General features: G+C 39.4%; 1 protein-coding gene across 1 annotated transcript in view; it reads right to left on the bottom strand.

The window, feature by feature from the left end:
• Positions 1–2863: 2863 nt before the first annotated feature.
• The window catches only part of ZNF177 (zinc finger protein 177), a 14283-nt gene continuing 5455 nt past the window's right edge, over positions 2864–11691 (bottom strand). Inside the window, exons 2-7 of the mRNA XM_008070291.2 lie at positions 7789–7847; positions 6695–6778; positions 5645–5771; positions 5110–5202; positions 4537–4619; positions 2864–4009 (exon numbers count right to left, since the gene is read on the bottom strand). Of these exons, the coding sequence (XP_008068482.1) occupies positions 2900–4009; positions 4537–4619; positions 5110–5202; positions 5645–5771; positions 6695–6727 (1446 nt within the window). The 5' untranslated portion in view covers positions 6728–6778; positions 7789–7847 and the 3' untranslated portion in view covers positions 2864–2899. The remainder of the gene's footprint in view (positions 4010–4536; positions 4620–5109; positions 5203–5644; positions 5772–6694; positions 6779–7788; positions 7848–11691) is intronic.

Below are 11691 nucleotides of genomic sequence, written 5' to 3' on the forward strand. Positions count from 1 at the left end.
CTTGATTCTATTTTTGTCATATTTTACTTCTCCTTGATTTTTATTTTTAGAAGGTCTCACTCTGTCATCCAGGCTGGAGTGCAGTGGTGTGATCATGGCTCACTGCAGCTTTGAACTTCTGGGCTCAAGCGATCTGGCTAGTTTTTAAAAAATATTTATAGAGTTGGAGTCTTGCTATGCTTCCCAGGTTGGTCTAGAACCCCTGGCCCCAAGTGATCTTCCCGTCTTCGCCTTCCAAAGCAGTGGGATTACTGGCAGGAACCACTGCACCCACCCAAATTTTTTTCATGTAATACCAGGTTTGCATTTCTGAGTACCTTTCAGTTGGACATGGTGGGGATTTCCTTAAAAACAAAAACAAAAAAACCTAATTGTCTTCTATTTGCTAATATTTTATGAATTACTTTGGAAGGTTTTTGCACTTTATTCTGTCTTTGTCTAGTTTGAATATCCTTGTTATGTTGCCCTCATACATTGCCAGGATGTATTGTTCTTCTGAATTCTTAAACTGTTTCCGTATTGCTTCTTTATTTTCTAGTCGGTAGAATTCACTGATACAGTCATCTGTAGCACCCTCTCAAATGTGTCATGTCGTTATAGTACCTCCAAAAGGCATACCCAACACTGTGTTGCTTCTTTGTGGTAGGTGGCACCAGCTGCAGCATCTTTCTTTTCACCTTGGAGGCAATATCTTGACATACTCCAGAAAATTGAACCCCCAGAAGTTTCACAAAAGTGGGAAGCCTGAATGTTTGGATCTCTTTCCCATCCTCTTATTCACATATGCCTTGCCAAAGTACTCAAAGTAGTTGCTACCTCTTTCTCATCAGGGCCAATCAGCATAAAGTCATCAATATAGAAGCCACATTGTGGGATTTTTGTTAGGCTAATCAATACTTGGTCGATGCAGGGAGCAGCATAACTGACAAAGCACTGAGAAAAAATCAGTTTCTTCTGGTTGTCCTTACAAGTTGCTATGGAAAAAATGGCATTAGCTAGGTCAATAGCTCACATTTATATGAAGTTAGTTAATGAACATTCATTAGGGAAAAGAATGGGTTGTACTACATAGAAGGAGAGTTTACCAGAAACCTATAAAATGAATAAACTTATAAGCACTCAATTATAGTGCCTCAAAATAAAACAAGAGAGATAGAAGTTTAAAAAACAATTTGACAACCCACAGTTAGCAAGTGGCATTTTAAAAAGACCTCTCACAATAAATAATAGGAGATAAAGTTTGTAAGTGTACAAATTTTGAAAACAATAAGATTTATCCAATGGAATACACAAAATCCTGTCATACCCAGTAATTAGAAAACACAAGGTTTCGACCATACTTGATTTATAAAATATAACCAGTTGAGACTGACATCAGCTGTTGAAATAGAAACTTCACACAAGAGTGGTTTAAACTAGTTAAGAGTTTATCTTTCTCATGTAATAAGCTGTCTAGGATTGGTGCAGCCAGATAACACTGGGTTTCCAGTGTATCAGTAGTATCCTCTTCCATCCTCTTGCTCTATTTTCTAGTAAAGAACAGTGAATGAGACAAAGGACAAATAGTGAAGGGAAAATGCCAGATGAGATGTTCCCATTCCCATGGCAGCTACATCTGATAACCTCTGCCTACTTCACATTGCCTAGGACTGTGGACACATTTAGCCACTCAAATTAGCCACTCACAGCTACAAAAAAAGCTAAGAGATGAGTCCTTACAAAACTGTCTACCTGAACTGCAAGTTTTGTTACTTTAAGGAAGAAGAAGAGAGGGATGGATATTGAGACAGCAGCTAGTTCCACCAGCTACGGTATACCAAACAGCAAGTCTCCAAAAATTCTGTTTGAATCTAAGTCAAATAGAATGTATACCACAAGAGCATGCATTCTAACTAAAATATGTATAGGATCCTCATATTAATAACATACTTCTAAATAACCTACAGGTCCAAGACAGCTTGATGAGAATCAGATATTATATTAAATTATAATACTACATATCAAAACTTTTGATATAAAATCAAGCAGAATTTAGTGATATATAACTACTTACAAATTAATATGTTGTGGGTTTTTTTTTGTTTTTGTTTTTTTTTTTTTTGAGTTGGAGTCTCACTCTATCGCCCAGACTGGAGTGCAGTGGCCGCTCCCGGCCACTGTAGCCTTGACCTGCTGGGCTCAGGCGATCCTTCTGCCTCAGCCTTCCAAGTAGCCGGAATTACAGGCATGCGCTACCACGCCCGGCTGATTTTTTGATTTATTGTAGAGATGAGGTCTCGCTGCCCAGGCGGGTCTCGAACCCGCGGGCTCAGACAATCCACTCACCTCAGCCTCCCAAAGGCATGGGATTACAGGCTGAGCCACCGAGCCCGGCTTGTTGTGGCACTTCTAAGGATGAAACCCTCATTGATAAAAACAATAATAAAACTGTAATATTTATAAGGTTTGTCCCAGTATAACATAAATCAAGAGTTGTGCCTGAAAGTTTTTTCTTATCAGTCACTACAGGGTTTCTCTAGTGTGAGGTCTAAAATGAAGAATGGCAACTGGGAGTGGTGGCTCACGTCTGTAATTCCAGCACTTTGGGAATTGGAGGCGAGAGGACTGCCTGAGCCCATGGGTTCAAGATCAGCCCAGGCAACTTGGTGAGACTTCAACTCTACAGTAAATCAAAACATCAGTTGGGCTGACGGCACATGCCTGTAGTTCCAGCTACTTGGAAGGCTGAGCAGAAGGCTTGCCTGAGCACAGCAGGTTGAGGCTATGGTGGCCATGATTATGCTACTGCGCCCCAGCCTGGGTGACAGTGACTCCAAAAAACAACCCCCCTCAAAAAAACTAAATAAAATAAAATGAATAATGTGGCATGAAGGATAACATACATTATCACAAAGTAATTTTATTCAAAGAGTTTCTGCTCAGTATGTATTCGCTTGTGCATTATGAGGTTAGTGCTTGTGCTGAAGGCTTTTTCACACTGAATACATTTATAAGGCTTCTCCCCAGTGTGAGTTCTTACATGTACTCTCAAGCAAGAGGAATTCCTAAATGTCTTCCCACATTCTTTACACTCATAGGTTTTCTCTCCAGTGTGAGTTCTCTTATGCACAATAAGATAAGAACCTGTACTGAAGGACTTTCCACATTGATTACACTCATAAGGTTTCTCTCCAGTATGGGACCGTGTGTGTTTCTTAAGTGATGATTGATCAATGAAGGCTTTTCCACAGTTACTGCATTCATAGGGTTTCTCTCCAGTGTGGGTTCTGACATGTTTCTGAAGGGACGAAGGAACAGTGAATGCCTTCCCACATTCCTTACAGTCAAAGGGTTTCTCTCCAGTGTGAGTTCTTTTGTGCACATTAAGATGAGAGCTCTGGCTGAAGGATTTTCCACAATGATTGCACTCATAAGGTTTCTCTCCAGTATGAGATCGCATGTGTTTCTTAAGAGAAGACTGAAAAATAAAGGCTTTCCCACAGTTACTGCATTCATAGGGTTTCTCTCCAGTTTGAGTTCTGACACATTTCTGAAGGAATAAAGAGTCAGTGAAAGCTTTCCCCTGTTCACTACATTCCAAATTCTCGTTCACAGTATATCCTTTTTTCTGGTCTTTAAGGGGAGACTTTTTTCTATAGTCACTGCATTCACTGAGTTTCTCTTGAGTAGGTATGTGCTCATGTGTTGAGGAGGAAGAGTGTAGGATGAAGGACATACTACATTGATCACACCTATGAGACTTATCTCCTGTGAATGTTCTTAAATATTTTCTGAGGGAGAGCTCTGTATTGAAAGCTTTTCCACAATCATTAAGTTCAGGAGTTTTCTCTCCAGTGTGAATATTCATGTGCGTTCTAAGAGTTGAGGGGAGGCTGAAGAATTTGCCACATCCTGCATATTTATAGGATTTCTCTCCCTTGCAATATCTTGTACAAATAAGATGAGAGTTCTTTTTGAATTTCCCGCAATGGTTACATTCCAAGAGTTTCTCACCAGGTTGAGTTTGTGCCTGCTGAAAAGGGAGTAAGTGGTAACTAAAGGTTTTCTCATTCTTATCAGGTTCACAGAAATTCTCCATGTGGATTCTGCTATGTATAGGAAGCACATGATCATGACCAACATGTATCATTTTTATTAAGTGTGTGTGATTTTTACTCTTAGTTTTTTCAAGTTGAATTAGCTCAGTGCTTTACTTAAGGCTCTAATGTGTTCATTCTGAAGAAAGGGCTTCTTATATACAGAGTTTTTCAAATCAGTGAAGAATGAATTAATTATGTATTAAATACTTAACATTGGAGTCATATTTAAATAAATGTTTGCTCGTGGTTATTCTCTGTGAGGCAGCAAACATTAAGTTAGATTTAAAGAATTCTCTAATTTCATGAGCATTGTAAACTATCTCCTGAGATAACTTCCTGGTGAAAGCTTGGCGTCTCAACTCTCACCTTTGCTTTGGGGTCTTAATGTTTTACCTCATTGAAATTATCAGACTTATCCTACTGTAAAGAACCAGGAATCATTCCTAGTAGGTCTTACCATTTTTATGCCATTGGATGTTTTCTCTCCGGAAACATTCTGCATAGCAGCGGTATCTTTTCTTTTAAGTTGAGTTTCCCAGTCTGAAATAGCACAGGAAAAAATTATATAATTATGAGGAGAAAAGGTTGGGATGAAATAAAAAGGAAGGCAGATCCTATAAACATGTTTTCAAATAATAAAACTCAATAGAGGACAAAAATGTGAAAGAAAAGATGCAACCAATGACCCAAAACATTATTTTAGGAGTCTGGCTCTGGGAGGAGATACCAATGATAAGAACAAGCAATAAAAATGGGAAGTATTTTAGGATTCTGGATGTTTGAGAAAATCAGATAGTATTATCTGAAAAACAAAACAGGGAGTACTGAACAAAAAGCCCTCATGGAAATGTTAAAGTTAAAAGGGAATGAAAACTCTTCTTTCTTTGAGACCAAATATGGTGAAAGTGGAAGGGAAGTTTATGTAATGGCCTCAGCCTCCTTTTCCTGCACTGACTGACATTCCCTAATGTACCAATCCCTGCTGGCTAAAACTCTTCCACATAATGATTTCTTTCTGCCCAGGACTCACCTCCACAGGTACCCTGGAGAATTCCTCTTTCCTCTGTCTTCAGCTCTTCCTGGTCTACCCTACAGATCAGACTGTGTTTGCAGAGCTGATAACCTGCTCATAAGGAAAGACCCTTAATGTGGGAGGACCATGTAGGAATAAAGAATACATTCCCCCAAACCGATTCCCATTCTTTGGTCTCAAACTATTCTTAAAATAGTGAAGTGCAACTTGAGGAACAGCAAAACAATCAGAGCAGAGCTCTTTCATGAGGAACAAAAAGCATATGCTACATGCCCTATATGGAACTGATCCTTGAGACCCATGCCCAAGGTCAGATACAGACTGCAAATTACCTAAAGCTTTTAATGACAGAAGAAATGAAATCAGTGCATGTTCTTGGGAAGCCACTAGGCTGCCCCACAAGGGCAGGAACCCATTCATTTTGTATTTACCACTGTATTGCCACTCTTTTCACAGATCCTAGAACACAATATGTGCTCCAGAACTATTTGCTGCATGAACAAATGAATAGAAAGCATGAGGTCAGCCTTACCCACTGAGGCCAGGTTCCTGAAGTTATCCAGCATCACATCTCTGTATAGAGTTTTCTGAGCAGGGTCCAGCAATGCCCACTCCTCCTGGGAAAAGTCCACTGCTACTTCCTGGAAGGTCACTGAGTTCTAAAACATCACATACATAATTTTGGCTCAGCCAATTACCATCTTCAACAATATACCAGAATGGTGTGTGAGCCAGAGAGGACTGGGAAGGAGACCCAAGGCATTAGAAACTCAGACATACACCTGAGACCTTCTATTATTTGCCCTAAAGCTCAGTTATCGGAACTCTCCTCTTTCTTTTATTTATTTATTTATTTTTGAGTTGGAATCTCACTCTGTTGCCCAGGCTGGAGTGCAGGGGCACACTCATGGCCACCCCAGCATCAACCTGCTGGGTTCCAGTGATCCTTCCACCTCAGTCTTCCAAGTAGCTGGAACTACAGGCATGCACTACTACACCTGGCTAATTTTTGATTTATTGTAGAGACAGGGTCTCGCCAAGTTGCCCAGGCTGGTCTCGAACCCACAGGTTCAGGCAATTCACTCACCTCGGCCTCCCAAAGTGCTAGAATTACAGGCTGAGCCACCGAGCCCAGCCACTCTACTCTTTCCATCCTACCCACTGGGCCATCTCATTCACATCATGGCTTTAACAGCATTTCTGAGGTATGGTTGGTTTTTGTACAATTAGGTTGTGAGAACTCTTTCAGTCTTATTCAGATCTAGTATATTAATAGATAGGAATACCACAGAGGATATAAGGAATATCTGGGAAATTAGTGAATAGTATTCCTAGTAAAAATCTTCACAGCACCCAGCAGAGTATGGAATTCATACTCAACCTGGATGAATATATGAAAATATCAATAAATGTGGTAACAGAAGCCTTTCCTAGGCATTCTTTCTTCTGCCCTAAGAAGCTTAAAGAACTAGAAAAGATCAGCTCAGGTTGGGCTGCAGTGCTGTAGGTCATGGGCAAGAGATTTGTTATTTTGGGGAATGGCAATGTTTTTGTTTTGGAAATAGAATAATTTACTACCCACTTGTGACCAGGTCGTCAGCAGTCCTGCAGCCATTCTTCCTCCTGTGTTTCCTTCTTGGCTGAGCAGAGTTCTGAGCAGGCAGAGCTAGAGAAGAAGAAAAAAGCCATAAGAGTCTAGACCTGCTAGATATTTACAACACTTGCAGGCTTGGAAGCTACCTCAAGCTAACTTAAGAGTAATAACATACAAAATGTAATAGTTCATATTTGTCTTCCTACCAAAGAACATAGCATATCCTTAAATTAGGAATATATTATACACTTATTTTTTCTTGTTAAATTTTTCCTAGCCTGAACCACTGAAAAGGCTTACGATTGGTAACAGATCAGAAGCAATGGACTTCTATAATGCAAAACTGTCTCTAAATGCCCCTGACCAATAACAAAAATCAGGACTCACAGACTAATACAGAACAAGAAATCTTCAAGATGAGTCTGGAATATCTTATCCCACATCTTCACTTTCCTCATTTTGAAAATGGGACAGACAACATGAAGATTTGACTGTTAAATAAGTTAATGTAGCCGGGCTCAGTGGCTCAGCCTGTAATCCCCCGCCTTTAGGAGGCTGAGGCGAGTGAATTGCCTGAACCCGCGGGTTCGAGACCCGCCTGGGCAGGCGAGACCTCATCTCTACAATAAAGCAAAAAATTAGCCGGGCGTGGTGGTGCGCGCCTGTGGTTCCAGCTACTTGGAAGGCTGAGGTGGAAGGATCACCGGAGCCCAGCAGGTCGAGGCTGTGGTGGCCAGGAGTGGCCACTGCACTCCAGTCTGGGTGACAGAGTGAGACTCCAACTCCAAAAAAAAAAAAAAAGTTAATGTATGTAAATTACTTGGATAATAACTGACAACTCCTAAGGATTTAATAAGTATTAGCTATTTATAAATCTATGTATATTATTTTAATTTGCCAGTATTTCCCTAAAGTGCATATTTTCATTTCATAATTAAAGTATTACATTCCAGAACAACATTTACATGTATACATGTCATCAAAATTTAATGTTGCAAATCCCACAGCAGAGCTTGGACTTGAACTCATGTTTCTTAAAAAAAGGAAAGAAAGAAATCACATTCTTTAACTTGGTAGCCCACCTTTGAGGAAGTTCTTTCGGTCTTTAACTCGGTAGCCCACCTTTGAGGAAGTTCTTTAGCTTAAAGGAAAGGATATTTATTAGTAACACAAAAACATATGAACATATACAACCCACTGATAAAGGTAATTATGTAAATATATACTCAAATTCAGATTATTCTAATACAGTAAGGCCCCTACATATGTATGAGTTCTGTTCTAAGAGTGCACTCATAAGTCCAATTTGTTTGGAAGTCCAACAAAATTAGCCTAAGTACCCAACTAACACAATTGGCTATAGTACTGTATTGTTATAGGTTTATAATACTTTTCACACAAGTAATACATAAAAAACAGTATTGTGAAGTACACAAAAGCACAACTACTTGTAGAGGATGCATGCATATGACAATGTATGCCAGACATGTGAACTAACTTATGTGACTGGACATGCAAACGCATATTTGCATCTTTGAAAGTTGCAAAATGAAAGTTCATATATAGGGGACTTACTATAAAGGTGATACATAAATCACTTATAACTCTAGTATAAAGGTTAGAAGATAAAAATGTTTAGAATATACTATTTAAAAATATTACAGTTACAATAATTTGTTAATAGATACACAGTATTAAAAAATGACTACTCCTATTTAATATATTACTAGTAGTCCTAGGGAGAACAATCAGGCAAGAAAAAGAAATTACAGGTATCCAAGTAGGAAAAGAGGGAGTTAAGTTATCTCTTTACGGATATGATCCTACACCTAGAAAACCTATAGATTCCACCAAAAAGCTTCTAGCACTGATAAACGACTTCAGTAGTATTGGGATACAAAATCGGTGCACAAAAATCATTTCTATACACCAACAACAAGCAGGCTGAGCACCAAATCAAAAACACAATCCCATTCACAACAGCTACAAGACAATAAAATACCTCAATAATCATCTGACCAAAGAGGTATAAGATCTTTACAATGAGAATTACAAAATGCTGCTCAAAGACACCAAAGATGATATAAATGAAAGAACATTCTATACGCATGGACTGGAAGAATCAATATTGTTAAGATGTCCATACTTCCTAAAGCAGTCTATAGATTCAACACAATCCCTTATCAAGCTACTAGCAACATTTTTCACAGACCTAGAAAAGGCAACACTTAAATTTATATGGAAGCAAAAAAGAGCCTGAATAGCCAAAGTAATCCTCAGCAAAAAAACCAAGCACACTCCCAGACTTCAAATTTTACTACAAGGCTACAGTAACCAAAACAGCATGGTAAGGGTACAAAAATAGTCACAAAGAGCATTAGAACAGGATAGAGAACCCAGAAATAAAACAACAAATATATAACCAACTCATCTTTGACAAAGCTGATAAAAAGAAACACTGGGGAAAAGATACCCTATTCAGCAAATGCTGCAGGAAAAACTGGCTATCTGCATGCAGAAGAATGAAACTGGACCCCTAATCTATCACCATATACAAAAATTAAAATGGTTCCAAAACTTAAATGTAAAACCTCAAACTATAAAAATCTTAGAAGAAAACCTAGGGAATACCATTCCTGGACATTGGCCTAGGCAATGAATTCATGGCCAAGTCCCCAAAACCTTTAGCACAGCAAAAGAAACCATGAAGAGAGTAGAAAGGGCTAGGTGTGGTGGCTCAGCTTGGGAAGCTGAGGTGAGAGAATTGCCTGAACCTGGGGGGTTCGACACCAGCCTCGTCTCTACAATAAATCACAAAAACTAGCTGGGCATGGTGGCAAGTATCTGTAGTTCCAGCTACTTGGAAGGGTAAGGCAGAAAGATCACCTAAGCCCAGCAGGTTGAGACTGCGGTGGCCATGAGTGTGCCACTGCACTCCAGCCTGGGCGATAAGAGTGAGAATCCAACTCAAAAAAAAAAAAAAAAAAGAGAGTAGAGAGAAGTGAGATCTAAAAATCGACCTTCCATGCAACCTCGCAATCTCTTTACTGGGAGTATACCCAGAGAAACTCAAATCACTCTATGAAAAAGATACCTGCACATGCATGTTTATTGCAGCATTATTCACAATAGCAAAAACATGGAACCAACTGCGCTGCCCATTGAAAGAGAACTGAATTTTTAAAATGCGGTACATATACAAGATGGAATATTACGCAGCCATAAAGAAGGACAAAAGTGATGAACTTCGTGGGAACTGAGTGATCTATCACAGAAAAAAACTGAATACCACATGTTCTCATTCAGAAGCAGACTTTGAACAATTATAATATTATAAGAAAGGGATTGGCAGTAGTGGGAAACTGCCGGGGTGGGGGAGACACCTCATCAATGAGGGTACCTGCATAATGAACATTTGTATACTTAACCCTGAATTGTACCCCACATCTTTAAAATGAAAAATTTTAAAAGCAAAAAAAGAATAGAGAGGGGCCTGGTGCAGTGGCTCACTCCCATATTTGCAGCATTTTGAGAGGCCACAGCAGGAGGACTGCTTGAGCCCAGGAGTTTGAGACCAGTCTAGGCAAGTTAGCAAAAGCTTATCTTTACTGCAAGAAAGAAAGAAATTAGCTGGTATGGTGGCATGCATCTGTAGTTCCAGCTACTCAGGAGACTATGGTAATAGGATCACTTGAGCCCGGGAGTTCAAGGCTGCAGTGAGCCATGACTGTGCCAATGCACTCCAGCCTGGGCAATAGAGACCCCAACTCAAAAAAAAAAAAAAAAAAAAGTAAAGAGACAACCTGCAGAATGAGAGAAAATATTTGAAAACTATGCATCTGACAAAGGCCTAATACCCAGAATTTGTAACAAAAACAAATTGACAGGGAAAAAACCAAATAACCTCATTAAAAAGTAGGCAAAGGACATGAACAGATATTTCTCAAAGGAAGACATACAAGCAGCCAACACATGTATGAAAAAATGCTCAGCATCACTAACTATCAGAAATGCAAATCAAAACTACAAGATACCATCTCACACTGGTCAGGATGGCTATCATTAAAAAGTCAAAAAACAACAGATGTTGGTGAGGCTGAGGAAAAAAGGGAATGCTCGTACACTGTTGATGGGAATGTAAGCTAGTTTAACTCCTGTGGAAAGCAGTTTGGCGATTTCTCAAAGAACCAAAAATAGTTACCATTCAACCCAGTCATCCCACTTCTGGGAATATACCCAAAGGAGTATACTTTGTTCTACCAAAAAGATACTCACACTTGTATGTTTATTGCAGCACTATTCACAATAGCAACAACATGGAACCAACCCAGATGACAGTGGACTGGATAAAGAAAACGTGATATATATATATATATGCCATAAAATACTATATAGGCATAAAAAAGAACAAAATCATGACATTTGCAAAATACAGATGTAGCTGGAGACCATCCTTTTAAGTAAATTATCATAGAAACAAAAAACTGAATATTACATGTTGTCACTCATAAGTGAGTACTAAACACACAGGCACAAGGATGGAAACAACAGACACTGGGCAGTACTAAAGGAGAGGGGGAGAAAGAAAAGTGGGTAAATACAGGATATAAAATCGCCCATTGGGTACCATGCTCACACTGGTGGCAGGGGGGCAGACTCAGAAGCCCAAACCTTACCTTCACACAATATATTTATGTAACAAGTCTTCACATGCATCCCATGATTCTAAGATTTTTTTAAATGTGGAGAAAATAAGAGAATAAATTGTATGCAGTAGAAATTAAGCTGTTATGAGCTTAAAATAGACTATTAAAACTATACGATAGCTGGGCTCGGTGGCTCAGCCTGTAATCCCAGCACTTTGGGAGGCCGAGACGAGTGGACTGTCTGAGCCTGTGGGTTGGAGACCCGCCTGGGCAACTTGACGAGACCTCATCTCTACAATAAATCAAAATATCAGCCGGGTGTGGTAGCACGCGCCTGTA

The sequence above is a fragment of the Carlito syrichta genome, unplaced genomic scaffold, assembly GCF_000164805.1.
Source record: "Carlito syrichta isolate Samal-C Ts95f unplaced genomic scaffold, Tarsius_syrichta-2.0.1 Scaffold313324, whole genome shotgun sequence".
Lineage (NCBI taxonomy): Eukaryota > Metazoa > Chordata > Mammalia > Primates > Tarsiidae > Carlito > Carlito syrichta.